Source organism: Heloderma suspectum, chromosome 1, assembly GCF_057233095.1.
Source record: "Heloderma suspectum isolate Gila_16-S chromosome 1, 16-S_ref, whole genome shotgun sequence".
NCBI lineage: Eukaryota > Metazoa > Chordata > Lepidosauria > Squamata > Helodermatidae > Heloderma > Heloderma suspectum.
In genome coordinates, this window is record NC_139458.1 from 7588964 (window position 1) to 7614910 (window position 25947).

The 25947-nt window shown below is 51.8% G+C and overlaps 1 protein-coding gene across 1 annotated transcript; it reads right to left on the minus strand.

Annotated features, from left to right (window-relative positions):
* Positions 1-1905: 1905 nt before the first annotated feature.
* PTGDR (prostaglandin D2 receptor) lies at positions 1906-22329 on the minus strand. Its single transcript, XM_084826261.1, has 2 exons — positions 21309-22329; positions 1906-2139 (listed from the first exon to the last, which is right to left on the minus strand). Exons 1-2 carry the CDS (start codon positions 22176-22178, stop codon positions 1906-1908), a joined length of 1104 nt encoding a protein of 367 aa, XP_084682387.1. The 5' UTR covers positions 22179-22329.
* Between the last annotated feature and the right edge of the window lie 3618 nt (positions 22330-25947).

Genomic DNA, 25947 nt, shown 5'->3' on the forward strand with positions numbered 1-25947 from the left:
CAAGGATTGAACCCGGGACCTTCTGCATGCAAAGTAGGGTCTCTGCCACTGAGTTACATGCAGCCCTTCCCCAATGTAACAAACACAGTGAACGCTGCACGTCTATTTCCTGGAAAAGACAGACGTTTGGCCAAGCGTTTAATGTTATACAAAGAGGCCCAAGATACAAAGATACAAAGATCAGCTCTCGCTCGGGTTCCTAGCTTCTCTGTGCGCATTTCAGCCATCAGCTCAGCCGACCAGCAGTCGGCTACGAACAACGTTCTAACTGTTCACTGGCAAAGTGTCAGCAAAAGAATATTGCACCGCTGCGTCTTCAGTGGGGATGTTGGACAAATCTGCAAAGGAATCAAATGAGTTTGGATTTCTATGAAGCTGACTCATGGATTCCACAGCAGATTGGCTTTTCCCAAGTTGCATCGATTCCGCAGACTTGTGGATTATTTTTTTAAAAACTTCTTGGAATTTTACACAAACTTAATTGTAAAGGAATACATAAAATAAAAAAACAGCAGCTAAAAATGTGAATTTCCCCCATAGGCTTAAGCATGAAAATGTGCTGGCGGTGGCAGGGGGGGGGGGGGTTGCACATTTTGGCAAGTGTGAATTTTCACAAATGCAAATTTGCACAAATTCGGGAAACTGGGAAAAAATCCAATGCTGTCAATGAGTGGGCAACAAAACAAAAAGCACCTGACAATCCGTGAAATGCAGCTAGAACGGGTTTTCAAAATCCATACATCCCTAGTCTTCAGATGCCTGTATATAATAAAGTATGAGATGCACATACATATTTCATGGAGAAGAAAAGACATTTGCCAGAACTCTGGATGCTACCTGGGTTCTAGTTTACATGTAGTGCATAAAATGGCATAAATCTGGCTACTGTCAGTGTTGCCTGCCTCTTTTCCCAGAGAGTATCCCGATCACTGGCTGAGCAGCAGAGGTACTAGAGACTGGTAGTGAACATTTTAACATTCTAACTTCTCAGTGGCAAAGTGTCAGCAACAGAATATTGACTGTGGAGGGTAAGATACCAAGAATGCCTCCTGGACCACATTCAAGAATAGCATAGTACTTTATCTACAACCTCATCCAGCCAGATCTCTCCAGGAAATTCAGAGGTATAAATAAGTGTATCATAACAAATAGACACCGATAAGACAAATTCTTTCTGAATCTGTCTAATTACATTTTTTTTAAAAAGACATGATTATGCAGAAATACATCCTTTCGTTCGTACCGAAGGGGAGTTGACCCTGAGTTCTGACATGCTGAGACACACAAAAAGAATAATTTTGCTCCATCTACACTCTCTAAGCCCGCCTCCAACAGATGTGTTGGACTGCAACTCCCATAATCCAAGGATGATAGAAGTCGCAGTCCAACACACCTGGTCAGACACTCTGGCAGACCACAACGGCGATGAAGCTTTTGGCTGCCGCACCAAACTGGAAGAGTTTGGTTCCGTCTCCCCTGCCGCTTTTTAATCTTTTAGGCCACAGATATGTCACACGTACTTCACATCTGCAGGGTGGCTTGTTAGACTGTGATAGGGCTAATACGTTTGGTGGTTTTATTTGCAAGTTTGGGCAAAGCCAGCTGTCCAGCTCTTCATTGTAAAGGGCCCTACATGTCAAGTAAATTGGTAGCATAGATGAGCCTACTGGCTACTGCTCTTTGGAATTGTCCAGGAGCACCAAATCATGTCTCAGAGGAGAAGACTGCATGAATCCTACTGCGAACAGTACTGCGGAGATATTCTTGGCTCCTTCCTTCAACCATGACAAACATGCGCTTGCAACATTTGGGCCCATTCCTAGGCTTCGTCAAAACATGCTGTTTCCAGAAAAAAGTCCAGCTGTGTCACCTCTCGGCTCCAGTTCATCAAGGGAAGGAAATTCCTCATTGTAGGGGACCGGAACCCTTCCGCTGCCAAGTTTCCAGGAGAAGAGAGTGTGGGGCTTTCTTTGAACTCAGCCTCCTAGAAACCTGGCGGAGGCAAGTGCGAAAGACAGACGTCCGGAAAATGATGAAGACCCATGGGTCCACAATGGAGTTCACGGAAAAGAACCGGAGCGCTCTGAGGTCTGCTTCATCATCGGAGTCAGGGGCAAATGCTCCGATGTAAGCACGGATCTGTGGGAGAGGAGAAAGGGAGATTAAACAATTCACTGACGGCGGATGAAGATGTTCATGTCACTGACGAAAGCACATCTTAGGAGTTCCCTGGGTCCCAAAGGGGCACTCACCAGGGGAAACTGCCACTCTCTCCTGCCTGCCCCACACGTCCAGCACAAAAAGCCCAATGTGAAAGGAAGAAAACATCCCCTTTCCTCCACAGAGAACTTGGGAATGGGGAGGATGGTTTCTCTGCCATGCACTGGCTAGGGATTATGGGAGTTGTAGTCCAACACATCTGGAGGGCACCACGTTGGGAAAGGCTGAATAGGACCACTGATAAGCTGAACAAGCTTTTCCACTGAAGTGGGTTATCAAATGGAGTGCAAATCTATCAGCTGTCTGGTTGCCTGTGGTCAATAAAAACCAACTCCAGGTGACTGGACAAGGAAGCTCTCTGTAAGATGGAAGAGGGTGGATCCTTCTTTTTCCTTTTAGGCTTCCGCAGCTTGGAGAGTTCCTTTAGAGCTCTGACTGGTTCTGACTGAAACCTGGAGCGGATTCACTGCCCCACTGACATCAGACCCACCAGCCTCCACTGGTAAGCACGCAGGCTGGCTATTTATTTATTTATTAAATTTATTAATCGCCCATCTGGCTGGTCAGCTAGTCACTCTGGGCGATGTACAGCATATAATAAAACAGTTTAAAACAATAAAATTCTAGGGTATTTTCTAAAATACCCTAACCCACCCCAAATGCCTGCCTGAACAACCACGTTTTTAATGCATGGCAGAAGCTCATTAAAGAGGGGGCATGGTGGAGTTCCCTAGGGTGAGAGTTCCACAGAGTGGGGGCCACCACAGAAAAGGCTCTCTCCCTCGTCCCCACCAGTCTAGCTGTCCTGGCTGATGGGACAGAGAGAAGGCCATCCGAGGCTGATGTTGCTGGAGGCACTCCTTAAGTGCCTCCAACACCTTGAATTTGGCCCGGAAAACAACTGGTAACCAGTGCAACTCCTTCAGCACTGGAATGATGTGATCTTGCCAGCGGCTGCCTTTAATCAGGCGAGCTGCGGCGTTCTGTACCAGCTGCAGCTTCCGAACCATCTTCAAGGGTAACCCCACGTAGAGCGCATTACAGAGGTCTAAACGAGAGGAGACCAGGGCATGTACTACCTCTGGGAGCAGATGGTCGGGAAGGAAGGGGCGCAGCCGCTGTATCAGATGGAGTTGATACAGCGCTGTCCGGCTCACAGCTGATACCTGAGCCTCCATGGACAACTGGAAGTCCAAAATGACTCCCAGGCTGCGGACCTGGTCTTTCAAGGGTAGCCGTACCCCATTCAACACCAGGTCAACATCCCCCAGCCTCCTCTTGTCTCCCACCAAAAGTACCTTGGTCTTGTCAGGGTTCAGCTTCAGCTTATTCCTCCCCATCCAGCCACTCACCGTCTCCAGACATTTCGACAAGGATTCTACGGCCAACCTTGGTGAAGATTTGAATGAGAGGTAGAGCTGCGTGTCATCCGCATATTGATGACACCGCACCCCAAACCTTGCCCAGAGTATGGGAAACAAACAGAACAAACTTGAACTCTTAGTACAGGAGGGAAATTATGACTTGATAGGTATAACTGAGACTTGGTGGGATGACTCTCATGACTGGAATACAGCAATTCAAGGACTTGTTCAAAAAGAACAGGAGGAACAGAAAGGGAGCTGGGATTGCACTGTATGTGAAAAATACATATCTCTGCACAGAAATACAGGGGGTTGAGCTTGGTAGCCCCATCGAGAGCATCTGGATCAAAATAAATGGAGCAAAGAATAAAAGGAACGTGGTGGTCGGAGTCCACTACCAGCCACCCAGCCAAGGAGAAGACGAGGATGAAACTTTTGAAAAGCAAATAGCCAATGTTTTAAGGAAGCATGAGGTAGTAGTAATGGGGGACTTCAATTTCCCCAATATTTGTTGGGAGACAAATTCTGCAAAACATGGCCCCTCCAGGAAATTCCTGACTTGTGTGGCGGATAACTTCCTCCTACAGAAAGTACAGGAAGGAACTAGAGGATCGGCTATCCTTGATTTGATCCTAACCAACAGAGATGACTTAGTGGATCAAGTAGCAGTTACAGGAACTCTGGGGGAAAGCGACCATGTTGTACTTGAGTTCTTGGTTCTAAGGGAAGCAAGAGCCGAGTGTAGTCAAGCACGTACCCTGGATTTTAGGAAAGCTGATTTTCATAAACTCAGAACAATGATCAGTAAAGTCCCATGGCAAGCGACGCTAACGAGAAAAGGAGTCCAAGATGGGTGGGAGCTTTTAAAAAAGGAAATTCTCAAGGCACAATTACAAACAATTCCAACAAGAAGAAAAGGTGGAAGACAACAGAAGAAGCCAATGTGGCTTCACAAAAAGCTTGGGGATGACCTGAAAACAAAAAAGGACACATATAGGAAGTGGAAAGAAGGCCAATTAACAAAGGAAGAGTACAGGCAGGTAGCACAGAACTGCAGGGATGGTGCGAGGGATGCTAAACACAACAAAAAGGCTTTCTTCAGCTACGTGCATAGTAAAAGGCAGAGGAAAGAAATGGTGGTTCAGCTATTAAATAAGGATGGCAAAACGATAACAGATGACAAAGAAAAGGCAGAGGTGCTCAATTCCCACTTTGGCTCAGTCTTCTCCCAAAAGAGGGTCTATGACCCCCCTAGCAAAGGCGAAGTACAGGCCGAAGGGGCAGGATTGCAGCTTGAGATCAATAGGCATATGGTCAAAGAACACTTAATTACTTTGAATGAGTTCAAATCTCCAGGGCCAGATGAACTGCATCCTAGAGTCATAAAGGAACTGGCAGAAGAACTCTCAGAACCGCTGTCTATTCTCTTTGAGAAATCATGGAGGACGGGGGAAGTGCCAGATGACTGGAGGAGGGCTAATGTTGTCCCTATCTTCAAAAAGGGTAAAAAGGAGTAACCTGGGAACTACAGACCAGTCAGTCTGACATCAATCCCTGGGAAAATCCTGGAGCAGATGATAAAGCAATCCATCTGGAAGCACCTTGAAAACAAGGCAGTGATTACTCGAAGCCAACATGGATTTGTCAAAAACAAGTCCTGCCAGATGAATCTGATCTCATTTTTTGATCAAGTCACCTCCCTTGTGGACTGTGGGAATGCTGTGGACCTCATATACCTCGACTTCAGCAAAGCTTTCGACAAAGTGCCCCATGATCTCCTGATGAGCAAACTAGCTCAAAGTGGGCTAGATGAAACAACGATCCGGTGGATCCACAGTTGGCTACAGAATTGGACTCAAAGAGTGCTTATCAATGGGACCTTCTCAAACTGGGGAGAGGTAACGAGTGGGGTACCACAGGGCTCAGTCCTGGGCCCAGTGCTCTTCAACATTTGTATTAATGACTTGGAGGAGGAGGTGCAGGGAATGCTGATCAAATTTGCAGATGACACCAAATTGGGCGGGATAGCTAATACTTTGGAAGACAGAAACAAAATTCAAATTGATCTGGATAGACTGGAGCGCTGGGCAGAAAACAACAGAATGACATTTAATAGGGATAAATGCCAAGTTCTGCACCTAGGAAAAAGAAACCAAATGCACAGTTACAAGATGGGGGATACGTGGCTCAACAACACTACAAGCGAGAAGGATCTTGGAATTGTTGTCGATCACAAGCTGAAGATGAGCCAACAATGTGATGTGGCTGCAAAAAAGGCAAATGTTCTTTTGGGCTGCATTAATAGAAGCATAGCTTCCAAATCCCGGGAAGTACTAGTTCCCCTCTACTCAGCACTGGTTAGGCCTCATCTGGAGTACTGTGTCCAGTTCTGGGCACCACACTTTAAGAAGGATGCAGACAAACTGGAGAGGGTTCAGAGGAGGGCAACAAAGATGATCAGGGGACTGGAAACAAAGCCCTATGAAGAGAGACTGAAAGAACTGGGCATGTTTAGCCTTGAGAAGAGAAGACTGAGGGGAGAGATGATAGCACTCTTCAAGTACTTGAAAGGTTGTCACAGAGAGGAAGGCCAGGATCTCTTCTTGATCATCCTGGAGTGCAGGACACGGAATAATGGGCTCAAGTGACAGGAAGCCAGATTCTGGCTGAACATCAGGAAAAACGTCCTGACTGTTAGAGCAATACGACAATGGAACCAGTGACCTAGGGAGGTGGTGGGTTCTCCCACACTGGAGGCGTTCAAGATGAGGCTGGACAGCCATCTGTCAGGGATGCTCTGACTTGGATTCCTGCCTTGAGCAGGGGGTTGGACTCGATGGCCTTGTAGGCCCTTTCCAACCCTACTATTCTATGATTCTATGATTCCTCATAGCCCCCAGCGGCTTCACATAGATGTTAAATAGCATCAGGGAGAGGATGGAACCCTGTGGCACCCCACAAGTGAATGGCCATGGGTCTGAAACCTCCTCTCCCAGTGCTACCCTCTGGTACCTGCTGGAGAGGAAGGACCGGAACCACCGCAATACGGTGTCTCCAATGCCCAACCCCTCCAGGCGGTCCAGGAGGATACTGTGGTCAATGGTATCAAAAGCCGCTGAGAGATTGAGGAGAACAAGGAAGGAGCATTCACCCCTATCCAGAGCCCTCCTCATATCATCCCCCAAGGCAACCCAGGCCATTTCTGTCCCATGCCCAAGCCTGAAGCCCGACTGAAAGGGGTCTAGATAATCGGTTTCTTCCAAGTGTGCCTTCAACTGCATCGCCACCACCCGCTCAATCACCTTGCCCCAAAATTTGAGACTGGGCGAAAGTTGTTCAGAACTTGGGGATCCAAGGAGGGCTTCTTTAAGAGCAGTCTTATCACTGCCTCCTTGAGGGCTGATGGCAGCACTCCCTCCTCAAGGGAGGCATTCACCACCGCCTTGATCCCCTCACCCAGCCTCTCTCTGCAGCCCATAATTAGCCAAGATGGGCAAGGATCAAGTAAGCTGGTGGTTGACCGTGCAGATGAAAGCACCTTGTCCACTTCATCAGAAGGAAGAAGCTGGAACTGATCCCACAAAACCGGTTTGCCACAGGCCGCCTCTTGCTCACTAATTGTATCCACAGCGCACAGAATAACACTCCTAATCCGGTCAATTTTATCTGCAAAGTGCCTTGCAAAGGCCTCACAGGAGGCCTTAGAATGCTCCAGTGGTTCCGGAGCCACAGGACCGACCAGGCTCCAGACCACTTGGAACAGCCGCCTGGGACAGCACTCTGCAGATGCGATAGAGGCAGCATAATATTCCTTTTTTGCTGCCTTCACCGCCACGTGATAGGCTGAAGATACAGCTCTAACCCGTGTCTGATTGTCTTTGGAGTGAGACGTCCGCCACCAGCGCTCTAGCCGTCTCACCTCCTGTTTCAGAGCTCGTAACTGCGGATTGAACCATGGTGCAGTCCAAGCCCTGTTCAGGGGGAGCCACCCAATCTAATCAAGTGTTCAGGGGGAGCATTTCAGAGCCACCCGATCCAATTCCCCAGGGATTGCGGCATTCCAGCCACCCACCAGGGTTTCGACCGAGAGGCCGTTGGCGTGCCCCAGAGAATCCCCAAGCGTGTTCAAGAATCCATTCAGATCCATAAGACGCCTGGGGCGGACCATTTTAATGGGTCCTCCACCCCTGCGGAGGGGTTGTGGAACCGAGAAGTCCAACGTCACAAGATAGTGATCTAACCATGAAAAGGGGGTGGTGGATATACCCCCGACTTCCAGATCACTCCCCGCTTCTCCAAAAACAAACACAAGGTCTAGTGCATGACCGGCTACATGGGTGGGCCCAGTTAGAATATGGTGCAGCTCCCAGGAAGCCATGGTCTCCATGAAGTCCTGAGGTGCTCCTGTGAGGATGGCCTCTGAATGTACGTTGGAAGTCCCCCAATACCAATAAGTTAGGGGACTGTACACGCACATCAGAGACCAGCTCAAGCACCTCGGCTAGGGAGTCATCGTCATGCAGCGGGGTGGATGGTACACGAGCAGAATCCCCAGACTGCCCTTCGGGCCCAACCTCCAGTACATGCACTCAGCAACCTTGGTCTCCCAGAGTGGGGGTCTGGTGAACACCAAGGACTCTCAGTAGATAACAGCCACTCCCTCTCCCCGATCCCCAGCCCTCAGCTGCTGTGCATACGAAAATCCGGCTGGACACATGGCTGCAAGGGTTGGAGCAGCAGCCTCGGCCAGCCAGGTCTCCGTAATACATGCCAGGTCTGCACCCTCATCCAGGATCATGTCATGGATGAGGGAGGTTTTCTGGGTAACAGACCTGGCATTGCAGAGCAGCAAATGAAGGCCAGAAGATGAAGTCACGTCTCTCCCAGCCATCCTTTGCCTCTGGACAGGCCCGGAGCAGGGGACAGATACTACACATCTCTCCCTTGTTCCCCTTACCTGGCATGGCCTGCCCCTAGCGCTCCGCAGGCAACGTTCATGGAGGTAAGTCCTGTGGATTTTTTGTTGTTGTCCAGTGAAACCAGGCTATTGGGGGGGAGATGTTCATTAATCCCTCATTCACGAATTGCACAGTTCTAATAACCCCAGTTGGAACACTCAACAGTGGCCACAAGCCTGGAAAAGGTCAGTTTACATTCCAATTCCAAAGAAGGGCAACGCCAAAGAGTGTTCAAACTACCGCACAATTGCGCTCATTTCACATGCCAGCAAGGTGATGCTCAAAATCATACAAGCTAGGCTTCAGCAGTATGCGAACCAAGAACTACCGGAAGTACAAGCTGGGTTTCGAAGAGGCAGAGGAACTAGAGATCAAATCGCCAACGTTCGCTGGATCATGGAGAAAGCAAGAGAATTCCAGAAAAACGTCTATTTCTGCTTCATTGACCACGCTAAAGCCTTTGATTGTGTGGATCACAACAAACTCTGGCAAATTCTTAAAGTGATGGGGGTACCAGACCACCTTACCTGTCTCCTGAGAAACTTGTACGAGGGTCAAGAAGCAACAGTAAGAACCAGACATGGAACAACCAAGTGGTTCAAAATTGGAAAAGGAGTATTACAAGGCTGCATATTGTCGCCCTGCTTATTTAACTTATATGCAGAGTACATCATGAGAAACGCCGGGTTGGATGAATCACAGGTCGGAATTAAGATTGCCGGGAGAATTATCAACAACCTCCAATATGCAGACGATACCACCCTAATGGCAGAAAGCGAAGAGGATCTAAAGAGCCTGTTGTTGAGAGTGAAAGAGGAGAGTGCAAAAGCTGGTTTGAAACTCAACATTAAAAAAACGAAGATCATGGCATCTGGCCCCATCACTTCCTGGCATATAGAAGAGGAAGAAATGGAAGCAGTGACAGATTTTACTTCCTTGGGCTCCAAGATCACCACAGACGGTGACTGTAGCCATGAAATTAAAAGACGCTTGGTCCTTGGGAGGAAAGCTATGGCAAATCTAGACAGCATAGTAAGAAACAGAGACATCACCTTGCCGACAAAGGTCCATCTAATCAAAGCTATGGTTTTCCCAGCAGTAATGTATGGCTGTGAGAGCTGGACTATAAGGAAGGCTGAGCGCCGAAGAATTGATGCTTTCGAACTGTGGTGCTGGAGAAGACTTTTACGAGTCCCCTGGACTGCAAGGAGGTCAAATCAGTCCATCCTAAAGGAAATCAACCCTGAGTGCTCATTGGAAGGACAGATACTGAAGCTGAAGCTCAAATATTTTGGCCACCTAATGCGAAGAGAAAAGTCCCTGGAAAAGACCCTGATGCTGGGAAAGACTGAAGGCAAAAGGAGAAGGGGACGACAGAGGAAGAGATGGCTAGATAGCATCACCGATGCAATGAATATGAACTTGAGCACACTCCGGGAGAGAGCGGAGGACAGGAAGGCCTGGCGTGCTATGGTCCATGGGGTCACGAAGAGTTGGGCATGACTGAACAACAACAATAACCCCAGTTAAAATTTGGAAATTCATCCCAAATTCTGATTTTTTTATAGCCTCTTTTTAAAATCTTAAATTTCTCCAGTATATTTTAAGGCACTTATAAAAACTGTTTTCAGAGGGGAGGAATGTGAGTCTATTGAGGTAAAAGCAACTTGTGGGACCTTAAACATGAATGAGTTTATTATGGCACAGACGTAGGTGGACTAAGCGTTAGAAGATATTAAGTGTTATTCTCAGTTGGCAGTTTTATATGCACAGGGTGTAGAGTGAGGAAGAATTGTAAGCAGTGAGGTCAGAGGGAAATGACATGCAAAACTACAGACTGACGATTACATTAAAAATCTCTACACTGTGTGCCCTGTAAAATCACTGTAGTGACTATTCACAAAGTAACATCCTGACATTGGTTCGCTAACTCATACCTGTACAGGGATAAAAACCCATTATCTAGATTCAGGACATAGATGACAAAACTGAATTTCTTGAGAATTTATAATTCAAATAAATTTGTTAGTCTTTAACTGGTCACCAGACACTCTGCTGTTTCTTCATGCTAACTAGGAATTGGCTAAATGTAACTGATTTCGTTCCCACTGCATCCAATAACACACTTAAAAAAAAACCCCAACACTGTTATTTTTAATATAAGAACATAACATCTGCAAGTGGCGACATCCCAGCAGAGGCATTGGTATCCCCCATTCTCTTCCACACAGGAAGAGATGCTTCTTCTGTGATGGTACTTCATAGTACTTGAAAGGTTGTCACAGAGAGGAAGGCCAGGATCTCTTCTCGGTCATCCCAGAGTGCAGGACACAGAATCATGGGCTCAAGTGACAGGAAGCCAGATTCCAGCTGAACATCAGGGAAAACTTCCTGAGTGTTAGAGCAATATGACAATGGAACCGATTACGCAGGGAGATGGTGGGCTCTCCGACACTGGAGGCATTCAAGACAAGGCTGGACAGCCCTCTGTCAGGGATGCTCTGGCTTGGATTCCTGCACTGAGCAGGGGGTTGGACTCGATGGCCTTGTAGGCCCCTTCCAATCCTACTATTCTATGATTCTATGGTGCCTGCTGCAACAAATGCATGTGTTTTCTAAAAACAAGTAAAACGTTTTTCCTCCAAAACTATTCCTATGCAAATACATGCAGATATGCTCTAATTAATCATTTAAAATTCATATAATTATTTAACTCGGGTTTTCTTTTATTGCGTGACCTCCCTAGCTTGTGACAATTTAATGGCAAAGAACTCTACGCATACTCAGAGGCATGTTTTTATTGCCTTATTCCTATAATCCCAGAATGTGCAAGTTGAATGTCAAATAATGAAAGGTTTGTGAGGCCCTGACTAAAGCCACTTAAATGCTACAAACATGAATGACAGCATCATGGACATAAACAGACTTCTTTGCTTCTCTGCAGTGTCTCTGACTGTCAGATGTTCCCCCTTGCGGCCAAAAAGCAGATCCATTATACTACTGGCTGTTCAGTTTATGTTTTCTTTGCAGTTGGCATCCATAATTTCTCCAGCTATTTAAGAATCTCTGGGGTCAAAAGCCTGGGTCAAGAGCTCTCCCTGGCAGAAATGAAGAACTCTCTTTTTCTGCTACTGGCCGCACCTGACGCGATGGAGGGTGTTTCCAGATGGAGGTCTCCTAGCGCTACCCATCCAAAGCTATTGTGCAGCTATTCCGTCTTTTCCTCCTTAACCATTTTTTGTGTGGAAAGAAAAAAGATGGAAGTGGTGGGGAAACGTGGGAGGGCTACAAACGGAAGAGGACATCACCTTGAAGCCCCCCCCCCCCGTTCAGTGGATGAGGCTTGTGCGCTCCCACTGCTACAATCCCTCCAAACTGTGCGCCCCTCTTGGGCAGTCTCCGAGGGGTTCCCGTGGGGAACTCTAAAGAGTTCCTGGACACCGCAGTCAGTTCAAGATGCAGCCACCAGTCTGTCGATGGGGGTGGGCTGCAGGGAACGCTCTTTGCTGGGTTCCAGTAGGTTCCAATCCAAGATCAAGCCACCCCAAAATACTTTGCAATACAATAGGGAATGATACATTGTTGCTGGGGAAATTAATTTCCCTTCAGCTGCTGTGAGGATTGCAGCTAAGCTCAGAGGGAACAGGGAAGTTGGAGGTGAGTGGCAAATGACATCAGAGACCTGCTCATCAGAAGGTGCCGGCACGGAGTCCCTGTGCCCTGGTTCTATTGTACCACTGGCAGGCATTGGAAATATGTAAGGTGCCAGGGGGCAGTCCAAAACCAAGGCCACCCCCCTGGCAGCCAGTCTCTGGCACCTTACTTCCTGCACCAGTCATGCTCTGGTTCCTCTGTAAACCAGGATCAACGGCACCCTCTAGGCTTCAGGACCAGCATGGCTACTGCATCAGCTGAGCTCCTCAGGCCAATCTGAAACTACCGGGCTATATAAAGCCCAGAGCTTTGCACCTGCTCCCCAGTTGGACGAACGTGTTGCTGGGAGAAGCTGGGTCCCAGTCTCCTCCACCATCCCATCTTAGACTACATCGTTTGGCTCTGGCCCTTTAGATCCTGGTCTCTGATCTTGGCAGAGGCCTGACTCCAGAGCTCCAGCCTCGTCATCCGCTCTTCTCGAAAATGACTTGGTTGGAGAGCATCTGCTATTAGTGGGCCCCTCAAATCTCTCCCCCTCGCCCACCCAGCATCGGCCTCCAATGGTATGCTTTTATCCTCATCTTCAAAAGGCTAGGAATGTCCACATAGGAGTCTGGTGCTCAGAAGGCTTTTAACAGCTTTTTTTTTTTTTAATCTAACTTTCTGCCCTTTTCAAACTCCCCCTGAAGTGCTTTCCAGCTTAAGATCTGGTGCAAGACCACAAAAGCGAAAGATGTTTACAGCGGAGGTTCTCACACTTGGAGGGGCAGATAAGCAGATAGTGCACACGCCCTGTGGTCTGGCGGAGAAGCGCTGCTCTGCCTTTTGTGGTTCCCTCATGCCTACAACGGCCCCATGTCTTTCACATGCACACTTTCAGCTGCTGTTAAATGGAGATGCGTTTCCCTGTCAGAGCGCATGGAGGGTTGGAACTGGTCCCCATGTTCAGGAAAGGCAAGTGGAAGAGGCCTCCTGGCTCTGTCTGTGCCACTTTGGAACACAGGTGGTGGCTGGCATAACTGAACGCTTCCCAGGGCAAAACCTTTGTAGATTTGGCCCTGCCCCTTCTCCTCTGGCTCCGCCCCCTCTGCCTTCAGCCCCGCCCACTGCTAGAATGCGGCCCCTGAGAGCTTCGGCACCCCTGATCTAAGGTGAGATGGGGGGGTGCCCAGGGAGGGAGCCACCTTGGTGGAGGCTCACCTGGCACCAACTTTGGCCCTTTTTTTCAGCACCAGGCAAAGAACCTTTTAATCTCCCAGGGATTTTTACGTTTTGAGCCTGAACATCTTTTAATTGCTGCTTTTACTGCAATGCCTTATTCCGTTTTGTTGTACTCATGCTATGGTTTTCCATATTTTGCCAGTAAATGGCCCTGGGAGCAGCCTGACCTCCTTTCCCATTGGAGTCTAAAGTGGTGCAATTAAAAAACAGCTTTACCACCTGACTTTACTGAATGGATATCTCCCCCCCCCCCCATTGATGCTACAAAGCACAGTAAGGCAGCCTTCCTTCAGCTAGTGCCCATGCTGGCTGGGAATGATGGGAGTTGCAGTCCAAGCCATCTGGAGGGCACCAGGTTAGGGAAGGTGGCAATAAGGCATAGGGTAGCTCTCCTCCCTGGATGAACAAGGCAAAAGTGATGATGGCTAGATGTGTCTGGCCAGCTTATTCAGAAGGGACCCCCCCCCCTTCCAAACACACTCTGAGGCAACAGCATTTCTGTCTCAGGCAGCAAAGCCACAAGGCTTTAAGGCTGTGATTCTATACACATTTACTTGGCAGTAAATCCCAGGGAGCTCACAGGGGCTTACTTCTGAGTAGACATGTGTAGGATTGCACTGTTAAAAACCCAGGCCGCTGAAAATCTTTAGGGAACTATCTGCCCCTTTCTTGCTCTCCTCTTCCATCACCTGAACAAGTATTTATCCTCAGATCTCTGCTTCCCTTAGGCAAACCCACTGGGGAGGGTTGTAGCAGCCTTGAGAGGCGTCGCTGTCTCTGCCAGCTCCTTAGGGACTCGGCTCGGAAATCCCAGCCATCACAAGACACGCCAGGGTGCAAAATCGCCAGTGGGATCCAGCACTGTGGCTAGGTTTTGTGGTGAGATTTGGGGGTAGGGCTACAAAAGGCCCTGCTCTGCCTCTTTTGTGGCCAGCAAGCCGACTCTCCCTCCTTTCCTCAGTGGAAGGTCCACCTCAGGCACATGCTGCTCGCCCTTTATAGGCACAGGGAAGGAGTGTTTTTATGCCATCCACATTGGCCAAAGTAGGCACGTCTTCTGCCTTCCCTGAGATAACTACAGTTGGTTTAATGTATATTTTGGCAACACACAGAGTTTGCCAATTATCGTCTACTTGTTTTTGAAGTCTGAATCAGCCCCCGTCAATAGCCATGGATGTGGACAAAACACAGTCGAGTGGTGGGTTACGAACAGACTTTACTGGGGATATAACAGGCTTACATATCAAGGTAAGCTGGCTGAGGTCAGCCTCCTGGTAGCATCCCTTGCAGGAGGAAGCAGGAGGAATAGGAGAGTAGAGGGGGGGAGACAAGGAAAAGGCAATACGATCTCCCAGAGACCCCTCCCACCTGACTCAGGTGCATTTTAACCATTTAAGTCCAGGTTAAGCGACTCACGGCCTGAGTCCCTCCAACAGTTTTCTCCTTGATTCGTGCGTTGCAACCTGGTAGGTTACAAACATGATGGCTCTTTAGAGAGTCTAAAGGTAAAAAGGTAAAGGTGTCCCCAACCAGTCGTGTCCAACTCTAGGGTGCGGTGCTCATCCCCGTTTCTAAGCCGAAGAGCCAGCGCTGTCCAAAGACGCTTCCGTGGTCATGTGGCCGGCATGACTGAACACCGAGGTGCACGGAACGCTGTTACCTTTCCCGCCGAGGCGGTACCTATTTATCTACTTGCAATTTCTTGCTTTCGAACTGCTAGGTTGGCAGAAGCTGGGACTGAAGACGGGAGCTCAGGAACTGAGCTTGTTTGCAAGCCAAAGCTGTCCATTTCAGCCCTCTGCAGTGCTAAAAGGGTCAAACTTCACCAGTTTCAAATTATTTTTTCCCCCAGTGCAGTGTGCGGGGTGGGTGGGTCCAGGAGCCGAAAATGGCCTCCAGACAATCCTGGAGTTGCCCACCCATGTGTCACAGACTCCGGTCCTAGCAACCACGGAACAAGAGGCGGTCCTCCAGGTGGGCTGGGCCACCTGTGCCCTGCTAAGGGGTGGCACAATGGGCAAGAGCCCGCCTGCCGACTCCCGCCAGAGTTGGGAGGTGGCACCTGCTCGCAGCCTAGAGGTGAGCGGCTCAAGGGTGAGCTTGGCCCCCAAGCGGCACACGTGGCATGGGCAGCCACGCCAGTTCCTCATGTGCGGGGAACACCCCCGCCCTCACCTCCATCCCTCCACCAGTCCCCATCAACCTCATGCGGCTGTACTGAATAGTGGTTGCAGCAGCACTTCATCTGCTATCAGCGTCTGCCTGTTTATGGTCGCTGCAAGGTGCTCCCAGCATCTCCCCACGCGCCCCAGAGCTGCTCGGGGCTCCCTCTTTTTGCTGCAAGCCTGCCCTCGGTTCTGACGGCAGGACCGCCTTGTGGGCCAGCCCGTTTGGCAGGCGGCCCCCTCGTGCGTGCGGCTCATCCACCTCCGTCCTCCCGCTAAGCAATTATCTGACTTCCTTGCAGGACACAAGCAGAGGGGATGTGGAAGAAAAGGTTCATCCGAGTGAATGCAAATGGCGCTGAATGTTTAAATACGCTACGAAGCCTGGGAGACGTCAAGCCAGTTTGTGGTAGCCAGAGGAAGGGGAAGCGACAGAGACAGATGGCTGCTATGCCGCTCCTCACCACTGGAGCGGCATAGCAGCCATTCCCCCCCCCATGGCCTGGGCCCCCACACCATTCTGCAACCCCTCCAGAGAAGAAACAAAGGCATGAATAAGGCTGTTCCTTTCCATGCCAGGAAAAACACGGGGAAACAGCTTCCAAGCCCTTCTGGTAGAATCCCAGAGTCGAAAGGGACCTCAGAGATCATCTAGTCCAACCCTCTGGGTCAATGCAGGCTCTGCACCGCAGGGTGCAGCTACAGCAGCCCTGACAGATGGCCACCCAGCCCTTTGCTTAAATGCCTCCAGTGAGGGAGGGCCCACCATCTCCCGAGGCAGCCCGCTCCCCTGCTGAACAGCTCTCACCCTTAGGAAGTGTCTCCTCAGGTTTAGCTGAAACCTGCTTCCCTGCCTTTTCCACCCGCTGGTTCTAGTCCCGCCCTCAGGAGCAATGGAGAACAAGCCTGCTCCATCCCCTGCAGGGGGCAGCCCTTCAGGCACTGGAAGACCTCTGCCACGCTTCTTCTCTTCTCCAGGCTAACCCCAACCCATAGCTCTTTCAACTGTTCCTCATGGGAGTTGGTTTCCAGACCCCTCCCCATTCTGGATGCTCTTTACAGGTACTGCTCAATGTCTAAATGGGACCTTATTACCATTGGCCATGCTGGCTGGGAATGATGGGAGTTGTAGTCCAACACATCCAAAGGGCACCAGGTTGGGGAAGGCTGGCCTACTTTACCAGCTGCAGGGTGCCTTTCCAGCTGCAGGGCGCCTTTCCAGTCCCATGACCTGCTCCCCTCACCATGTCTGGTGCACCACTTTTGGGCCTCACCTGTTGGGAATTGACCTTGGCTCCCCTCTCTGACCAGCGATTCTGCTGCCCTCTTCAGAGAGGTGCCTTGGAACCTCCCTCCAGTGTAAGCCACCACCTCCAAGATGCAGCGTTTTTATTTCTGGGTTCAGGTGCATCCCTGCTGAGGTGCAATACTCACAGGGGACAAGGCCTCGCTCCTGAGCAACTGCCTTTCCCACACAGATTCTCTGCTGCGTAAGAAGCCTGACAAGCTTCTGAAAGGGAATGAGATGTGGATGGGAAGGGAGAGGTCTGCCCTTTGGCCTTGCCAAGGGTGCGCGCTCTCTCTCGCTTCCTTCCTGTCTGCTGCTGCATGAGCCCAAACTTTTCAGAGCAGATGAAGCATACTTGCAAAGGAACTGCAAAGCCTAGCCATGAAGTTGCTAGGTGGCCATAGGAAAGCCAGCATTCCTCCCCTCCCTCTCCCCCATTCTGCTATGGGGGAGAGAGGGACGGGGAGGAGGGTAACAATACTGGCCTAACTTAGAGGCCTTTTTACAAGGATGATGGTGAAAATGTGTGCAGAATGCTTTGAACACTGGAAGCACTGTACAAATGCAAACCGTTATGAAAGCAGAGGTGAGGAACCTCTGGGGTCGGGGGGGGGAAATGCATTGCCCTGAGGAATCCATCGGGGGGCCTCACCCCACTGCTGCTGCAACAGTGGCAAGAAATGCAGTGAAGCCAGGCGCACGGAAAGCACGCCTCTGGTTTGCAAGCAGAATTGTGCTCCGGGGAGGCTTCCAGGAGCGTGATTCTGCTTGCAAACAAGACACACGCTCCTCGTGCACCTCGCTTCCTTGTAAAAGTGCTGCAAATTTTGGAACGCGCTGGCAAATTTGGCAAGGGCAAGAGGGCCATAAAAATGGCCATCAAGGTCAGACTCAATGCAAGGCAGCTTCCGCCTGGATGAGGCACCAGCTGTGCCGGACTGCCTTAACGGTACTTTTCGGATTGTGGCTGTGGCATCCCAAGTTGGGTGGCATCCCAACTTGCCACCACATTTGTAGCCTCTCCTTTGCCTCCTGTCTTTCTACGATTCTTCACCACCAGCCTCCATGACAGGGGCAGCACAGAATGGAGTTTCCAGCAACTACAGGGCGGTTTTCTGCAGCTACAGTGTACGTCGTTATGAGTGTTTGCGCGCGCGCACGCAGACGTGTGCAGTGTCGATAAAATTATCAAGAGGCCAGAACACCTTCCCAACAGGGAAAGAAGAAAGCATTTGGGGCTTTTTAGTTTGGAAAAAGACAACTAAAGGTGCAATCTTATGCATGTTTAGATGGAAAAAATGCCTACAACTCCCAGCATGCCCCAGCCATGCTAGGAGTTGTAGACTTTTTTCTGTCTAAACATGCATAGGTTTGCGCCCTAAGGAGGAACAGGATCAACATGTAGTCTGACTGACACATCTGGAGGGCAGCAGCTTGGAGGTTTATACCACAAAAGACAGTGTGGAGAGCATGGAGAGAGACGCATTTTCTCCCTCTCTCATAATATTAGGCCTGGCTCCTTGCAGATCCAGGCTAAAACAGTTTGTGGAAGAATGTTGCACCATGCAGGGCTGGTCCTACCTTTAGGTGCTGCGGTTTTGCAGGGAATCTCTCAAGTTGCTGCTGGAAAGAATCCTGGTCCTTTGGTCTTGCCTGTCTCACAGGAATCCAAAAATATTTACCCGACCCCAGATAGGGCTAAGGTCTTCAGAACATGTGCTGGTCACTTCTAAAAAATAGGTGCTGTTGCCTAGGAAAGCGAAACATTTCCCCAATTGTGTGTGTGTGTGTGTGTGTGTGTGTGTGCGCGTGTGCGTGTGTGCGCAAGTAACCAAAAACAAGTCCTTAAATATGTCATCACTCACTGTTACCCGACAGGCTGATTCAGAGACTGAATCAACGAACAGCTGGTGACTTCTAGAGTCCTTACTAGGCTACGTACATACCAACACAGTTTCACAGTTTAAGAAATGAAGGAAGAAAACACCAGCAAGCCACAAAATTTTCTTTCTGTTACCCAGAACCACTTCAGACTGCCAAACATCCCAGAGGGTGGTGATCCTCTACACCCCTGCTGATGCGATTTGTTGTTCTCAGGTTAACTCAAATGTGGGCAGCGAGCTCAGGATGACACCATACGCAATGGCTCCGGGATTCAGAGGAAAGTTCCTCCGTCCTCCTTGGGGGAAAAGAGTTGGTTACAGTGATCTAATCAAAATTCTTTGTCACTCTTAGTCACTGGTGCAACAGACTATGGATAATTATGGGAAGGGAGAAGCAAGCGGACGTGGAAAACAACTGACTTAAGAATCATAACTGAATTAGGAATCATGACTGGAGACTAAATTCTTGCACAAATTCAGAATTCATTTCCTTTTTAAAAATTTGATTCCTAAATTTCAAATTTGTTTTGTAATCTGCTTGTCAATTACTTTAACTACACTCTCCAGAGTGTAAAGCTACATTTGAACAGGATTCCATTCTCCCTTAGAATCATAGAATCATAGAACAGTAGGGTTGGAAGGGGCCTACAAGGCCATCGAGTCCAACCCCTGCTCAATGCAGGAATCCAAGTCAGAGCATCCCTGACAGATGGCTGTCCAGCCTCGTCTTGAACGCCTCCAGTGTGGGAGAGCCCACCACCTCCCTCGGTCATGGGTTCCATTGTCGTATTGCTCTAACAGTCAGGAAGTTTTTCCTGATGTTCAGCCGGAATCTGGCTTCCTGTCACTTGAGCCCATTATTCCGTGTCCTGCACTCTGGGATGATCAAGAAGAGATCCTGGCCTTCTTCTGTGTGACAACCTTTCAAGTACTCGAAGAGTGCTATCATATCTCCCCTCAGTCTTCTCTTCTCAAGGCTAAACATGCCCAGTTCTTTCAGTCTCTCCTTGTAGGGCTTTGTTTCCAGTCCTCTGATCATCTTTGTTGCCCTCCTCTGAACCCTCTCCAGTTTGTCTGCATCCTTCTTAAAGTGTGGTGCCCAGAACTGGACACAGTACTCCAGATGAGGCCTAACCAGTGCTGAGTTACTAGGGGAACTAGTACTTCCCGGGATTTGGAAGCTATGCTTCTATTAATGCAGCCCAAAATAGTATTTGCCTTTTTTGCAGCCACATCACGTTGTTGGCTCATAAAATAATCCACTTATTAGGTGGATGGCTATTTACCTACAATGTTATACACTCATTTTAATAAAACCCATAAAATCCAAGAGCATCTGGTATGGGGAATGCTGTAAAACGTCAGATCAGGAGCATGTTTGCAAGCTAATCTGAGATTTAAAACAAAATGTATCAAGCACATTTCCCTAACAAGTTCCTTCTAGCGATTATAGTAAAAGAGAAACCAAAGAGTGTAACAAAAAAGAGTGGAAGCACATGTCTGTTATATGGAGGGGTGGCAGGGAAAGGAAGTTAAAAATAAATGTTCCATGTGTGAAGTCATCCTCATTCAGAATTCTGCCTCTGGGGAACAGCTGGCTAAGATCTCCAAGACTTGTTGCCTTTCTAAAACTATTCCAGTCTGTTTTATAGTTCCCATATCATTCTTTGCATATCATTCCTTCTGTTTTCTGTTAAATTTGACAATTTTAGGGCTTCAGCGGAAAGAGAGGAAGAAATGCGAGTTATTATTAGAGATACAGATTAGGGCTAAAACGGTTTGTGGGAGAATGTTGCACCACGCAGGGCGAGGTTAGGCAGTGAGGTGGCAGCTGATCTGGGGTGTCACGACAGGACGTAAATCGGTAGTTATTGTTACTAGTGGCATTTTTTTCTGCCAGGGAGGGAGGAAGAGGTGCGTGTGGGATTTTCTCCCTTGAGTGCCAAAATACCCGGCCTGCCTTGGGTGCTAATTCTCCTTGATTGGGGGGATGGGGATGGGGGCACTTGCTGCTCTCCCTCAGGCAGCGAAGCGTCTTGAGCTGGCCTTGGACAAGGGCCCCTCAGGCTGCAGCGAACGGCACCCTTTCAAGCGGGAGCTGCCCCCGGTCCCAGGCGCGCGCATCTCTTGCCCCTGTGCGGAGGGCAGCCTGCCCCGAGGTGCCTCGCCCTGAGACGGACAGCGCATTGGTCCGTCTGCTTGCGGCAGCGGCTCTCCCGCGTGTCGGAGAGGGCTCTTCCCCAGCCGAACCTGGAGGTGCCGGGGGTGGGCCGACGACCCCCTGCTGCTTCGCCACGGAGCCAGGCGGGGCTCTTCCGCGGGCTGCTTTGGGGCCAGGTAGCCGTACCCCGGGCAGAGGCGTCCACGTCGCCGGACGCGGGGCTCGAGAGGCGGGCGGGCCGAGGGGAGCGGCGGGCGCCGCCAGGGCGCGTGGAGAGCGCGTGCCGAAGGCGCGCCTGGGTCGACGGCCGGGGCGCGCGGCCGGGCGGGACACGGTTCTCCTCCCGCCCTCCCGCCGCCCCTCACCCCCGCCGCGTCCACGGACAAGTACTCACGATCACGGGCAGGGAGCAGACGACGAAGAGGACGGTCATGAGCGCCAGCAGGACGAGCTGGCCCAGCTCCTCCATGCGCGGCGCGGCGGCGCCCGGCTCTCCCGCGGCCAGCCGGCTCCTGCGCGGGGGCTGGCGCCGCGCCATGCGGCAGAGGCTCCTCATGCTGCCCAGGTTGCAGAGGCCGATGGCCAGCACCAGCGCGCCCAGCAGGCTGGCGTAGAGCACCGAGTAGGGCCGCCCGGGGCCGCCGGCCATGCGGATGAAGCACCACGTGCCCGGGCAGTACTGGACGGTGGCGCCGAAGCCCAGCAGCGGCAGCGCGCAGAAGAGGGCGCACAGGGCGGCCGCCGCGCCGGTCAGCAGCGCGCCCAGGCGCCGGCTGGTGAGGCGCTCGTAGAAGTACGGGTGGCCCAGCGAGAGCCAGCACTCCAGGGCCATGGCCAGCAGCAGCACGGTGGGCGCCAGGCCGAAGAAGGCCATGAGGAAGGCGAAGAGGTGGCACAGCTTGCCGGGGCTCGGCTCTTCCGCGGGCGCGGCGGCGGCGCCCCCCTCGGCGGCCCCCGCGCCCGCGGGCGGCCAGAGCGCGCTGAGGCTGCGGTTGCGCGCGTAGGCGGCCAGCACGATGGGGCTCAGCAGGCACTTGCCCAGCAGGTCGGTGGCGGCCAAGGCGCTCGCCAGGAGGTAGAAGGCGGACGCGCGGGGCCGCCCCGCGCCGCGCTGCAGCCGGGCGCGCAGCTGGTGGTGCCACAGCAGCCCGAGCGCCAGCACGTTGCCCAGCAGCCCCGCCGCGAAGAGCAGCGAGCTGGGCAGCGCCGACTGGCCGCCCGCGAGGCTCCGGCTGTTGCGGCAGCGGTACGCGCCGGCGTCCATGGGGAGGCCCGCCGGGGCCGGGGAGCCGCCCGCCCGCCGGCCGTGCGCCTCCGCGAGACGCGCGGACGGACTGGCCGGCCGCGGGAGCCTCGCGAGGGGGCGGCGGACGGAGACCTGCCCACGGGGGACGGGGGCGGGGTGGGTGGCGGGGACGGGGGCGGGCGGCCTTGGACGCCGCCGGACGCCCCGCGTCGGACGGGGCGGGAGCGCAGAGGAAGACGCGCGCAGGGGTGGGGCCGGGGGCGTTGGCGGGCGCCCTGGGCGACGGCCGGCCGGCCGGCCAGCCAGCCAGCCTCGGTTCGTGGAGCCCCCCGTTCCCACGCAGAGGGAGCCGGGCCTGCGGGGGAAGGGCGGCCCGGCGCGGCGCGCGGGAGAGGCGCTCCCAGGCGGTAGGGAAGGCGGAGAGCAGCCGGGAGCGGCGGCTGCCCGGCAGCTGCAACCTCCCCCGCCTGGCCTCGCTGCCTGAGCTGTAGTTCTCACGTCGGTGGGGCTGGCTGCAGTTAACCGGGGTGGGAGTGGGATGCCGGCGACGAGGCGCTGCACGTGCTCAGAGGCACTCTGTTCACCGTCTTGTGGACCAGGGAGGATGGGCCAGAAAACGTAAAAGCTCGCGGGGGGGGGGGGCTAGTCGGGGCCCCTGCAGAGGAAGGCGAGGTAATCTCAGCCTTCGGTAAACCAGGCTGGGGAAAAGAGGGTGCGGCGGTTTGCCGGGGGCGGGGTGGCCGGGGCGCGCGTTCGCCAGGCCCCAGGGCAGGTAGCAAGACTGAGTCTGCAGAGCCACACAAGGCCAGCGGGTTCAGTGGGGAGAGAGGCAAAATGGCTGGAAGGGGAGCTGGCCAAAGTGAAGGACAAGACCCCCCCCTCCCCGCCGGTCCAAGTACAGAACCCAGCTGGGCAGGCGGATGAGGCAGTAGGCTAGCCTTGGGGGCACAGGGCCGGCCAGGCCGTGCGTGGCACACACGGCTCTCTCGACTTCTTTCTGTCATTTCTCCCTGGCATCTGCTGCCTGGGGCAGCCGCCTCACCCTTCCTAATGGTAGGGCTGGCCCTGGCATGCCAGTGTTGTTGGTCTTCTAGCCTCGACCCTCCTCCTGTAATCGCACCTGTTCTGGCCCAGCCCTTCTGTGGCCAGGGCCCCTCTCTTCAGCTGATATGGAATATTATACCACAAATGCTTCTGGGCATGTGTAGAGTCCCTCCCCCACCCACATAGCACCTCTCTTTGGACAAACGAAGTCCTTCCATGCCTCCTTTGAGAGCCATCTTAGAACACTCCCCCCCCCCCATTTCTGAAACCTTTGAAGATTAGATCTTAGGGTAGCTTTTGGTATCTGACATAGGAACATATGATAAGCCCTGCTGGATCAGACTAAGGTGGGGCTCACCTGGCCTAGCACCCTGCCTCCAACAGTGGTCAGCTTCTGGGAAGCCTGCAAGCGGGGCATGACTGTACCTGACTGCTTTTGCCACTGTAAGGAGTAGGGTGAACTACCCCCCCCCCCGCCAGCAGTAAGTCTGATGGGAGGGGCCATAGCTCCACAGCCATGCAGAGTGCTGGATAGGAGGTTGTTTTCTCTCCCTGCCCTGCAAAGGAAAGGGATTTCTGGCTAGGGCTGTGGCTGAAGTGTTGGAAGGAGGTGGTGCCCTCCTCCCTTGGTGACAGGCGAGGCAATAATATTTACCTTCTGTCCATCAGTTCCTTTTGTTTCCTCAGTAAAGCTGGGAGTTCAGATGAGAGACAGAGATTAGGAATTTAAGCCGTTGGGCAGCAGGGTGCGGGGGGGGGGCACACACACGTGTCTTGAAAGACCACAGACCCCCTCCCACCTTTGAGGCTCCCCACACTTCGGGAAAGCTCAGCAGAATCTGAGGCTTGTTAAGTGGGATCATCAACATTTTTCCAGGGACTGACATTTTTCAGAGTCAAAAATGAATATCCTGGCTGTGCCTGTGGGAAAGGAATCATGCAGCTGTGTGTCTCCTTTTCCCCAAATGTGTTTAACCCAGACAGAAAAGAAGAAGAAGAGAGAATAATACCACACAGTAATCATCAGGGGCAAGGGGGGAGGTGAAGCGGAACGTGATCGATGTCTGTTGATCTCCATTACAACAATGGCATAGCAGTAGCCTCTGCAAAGGCAGAGCGGGGAGCCATATGCATCTCCTTACACTGGTCTTCTCGAAATAACATCTGCTGAATGAGAGGCAGCACATGGAGACTTGCGTCGGATGAGAGGTGCAGGCTTCTCTTTCTGGTGTTGTGATGTTCCGGGTTTGGCTGAACCTCGTGCCTAGAAGATCCGTGGCTGTATTAGTCTGTGGCAGCAAAAAGAACAAAGGCTCCGGTTCACTCTACTCCTTACAGTGGCAAAAGCAGTCAGGTACAGTCATGCCCTGCTTGCAGGCTTCCCAGAAGCTGACCAGTGTTGGAGGCAGAATGCTAGGCACCTCAAAAACAAACACATTTATTATGGCACAGGCTTTCCTGCGCGACAGGCCCCTGCATCGGATGCCTGGTGTGTTATCCTCACTTCGCTCGAGGGGGGTTGGAATGCAGGAAGCACAAAGAGTGATAATTGACTTAGCAGTGGCATTCACTAAACAGCTGTTGGGAGATAACACAGAGGTTCTTGCACTGCTGAGCTGATTTCACAGATGTGTGGTTTAAACAAAAACCCTGTCCATCTTCAAGCTGGAGAAGGGTCTCTACAGTTCCTGCCTGGTCATAGAATAGTAGGGTTGGAAGGGGCCTACAAGGCCATCGAGTCCAACCCCAAGGTCAGGAGAGTCCAGACAGAGGAGATGTGTCCCATCAGTAAGTTCAGGTCCTTGCACCTCAGTGATATTTGTAGCACTGGGTGGGTGGGGTCGCAGGGGCTGGCTTGCCTCCTGGGACCAATCCAGGGGGCTGGATGATGCTGGAGAAGGTGAGGGAGGAGCAAAGCAGACCCAGCAGGCACCTTGAGGAGCCAACTGAACCTCAAGCCAGCTTCACTCACTGGATGTGCCTGATCTCAGAAGCTAAGCAGGGTCAGCCCTGGTTAGTACTTGGATGGGAGACCGCCTGGGAATCAGGCTTCCTGCACTGAGCAGCAGGTTGGACTCAGTGGTCTTAGAATCATAGGATCATAGAATAGTTGGGTTGGAAGGGGCCTACGAGGCCATCGAGTCCAACCCCTTGCTCAATGCAGGACTCCAAGTCAGAGCATCCCCGACAGATGACTGTCCAGCCTCGTCTTGAACGCCTCCAGTGTGGGAGAGCCCACCACCTCCCCAGGTCATGGGTTCCATTGTCGTATTGCTCTGACAGTCAGGACATTTCTCCTGATGTTCAGCCGGAATCTGGCTTCCTGTCACTTGAGCCCATTATTCCGTGTCCTGCACTCTGGGATGATCGAGAAGAGATCCTGGCCTTCCTCTCTGTGACAACCTTTCAAGTACTTGAAGAGCGCTATCCTATCTCCCCTCAGTCTTCTCCCTATGATTCTATGATTCTCCAAACGGGGAAGGTGAGGAAGGAGCAAAGCAGATGGAGGCCTGGTTCGCGTAACAACTGTGTTTTCTGTACCTGCTGTCATGTCATGCCAGATGCTCACGGGTGCCATTTTTGCATGGCGCTCACAGGTGCCCAGTTTGCTGTGGCTTATGGTGTCCTGCGAACACAGGTGGCGTTTGGGGTTTTTAGTGTTCTTTAAGGGTTGTCCAGCCCTCAAACAATCCCTGCCATTGAGGTTCTCATGACATGGCAGGCCAGGTGCCCATGGGTGCCT

Coding starts and splice junctions, on each gene's coding strand:
- PTGDR (XM_084826261.1), bottom strand. CDS start 22,178: ATGGACGCCGGCGCGTACCGCTGCCGCAACAGCCGGAGCCTCGCGGGC. Junction 2,140..21,308: donor TCTGCTCCCTGCCCGTGATC/GTGAGTACTTGT, acceptor CCTCTCCCACAG/ATCCGTGCTTACATCGGAGC.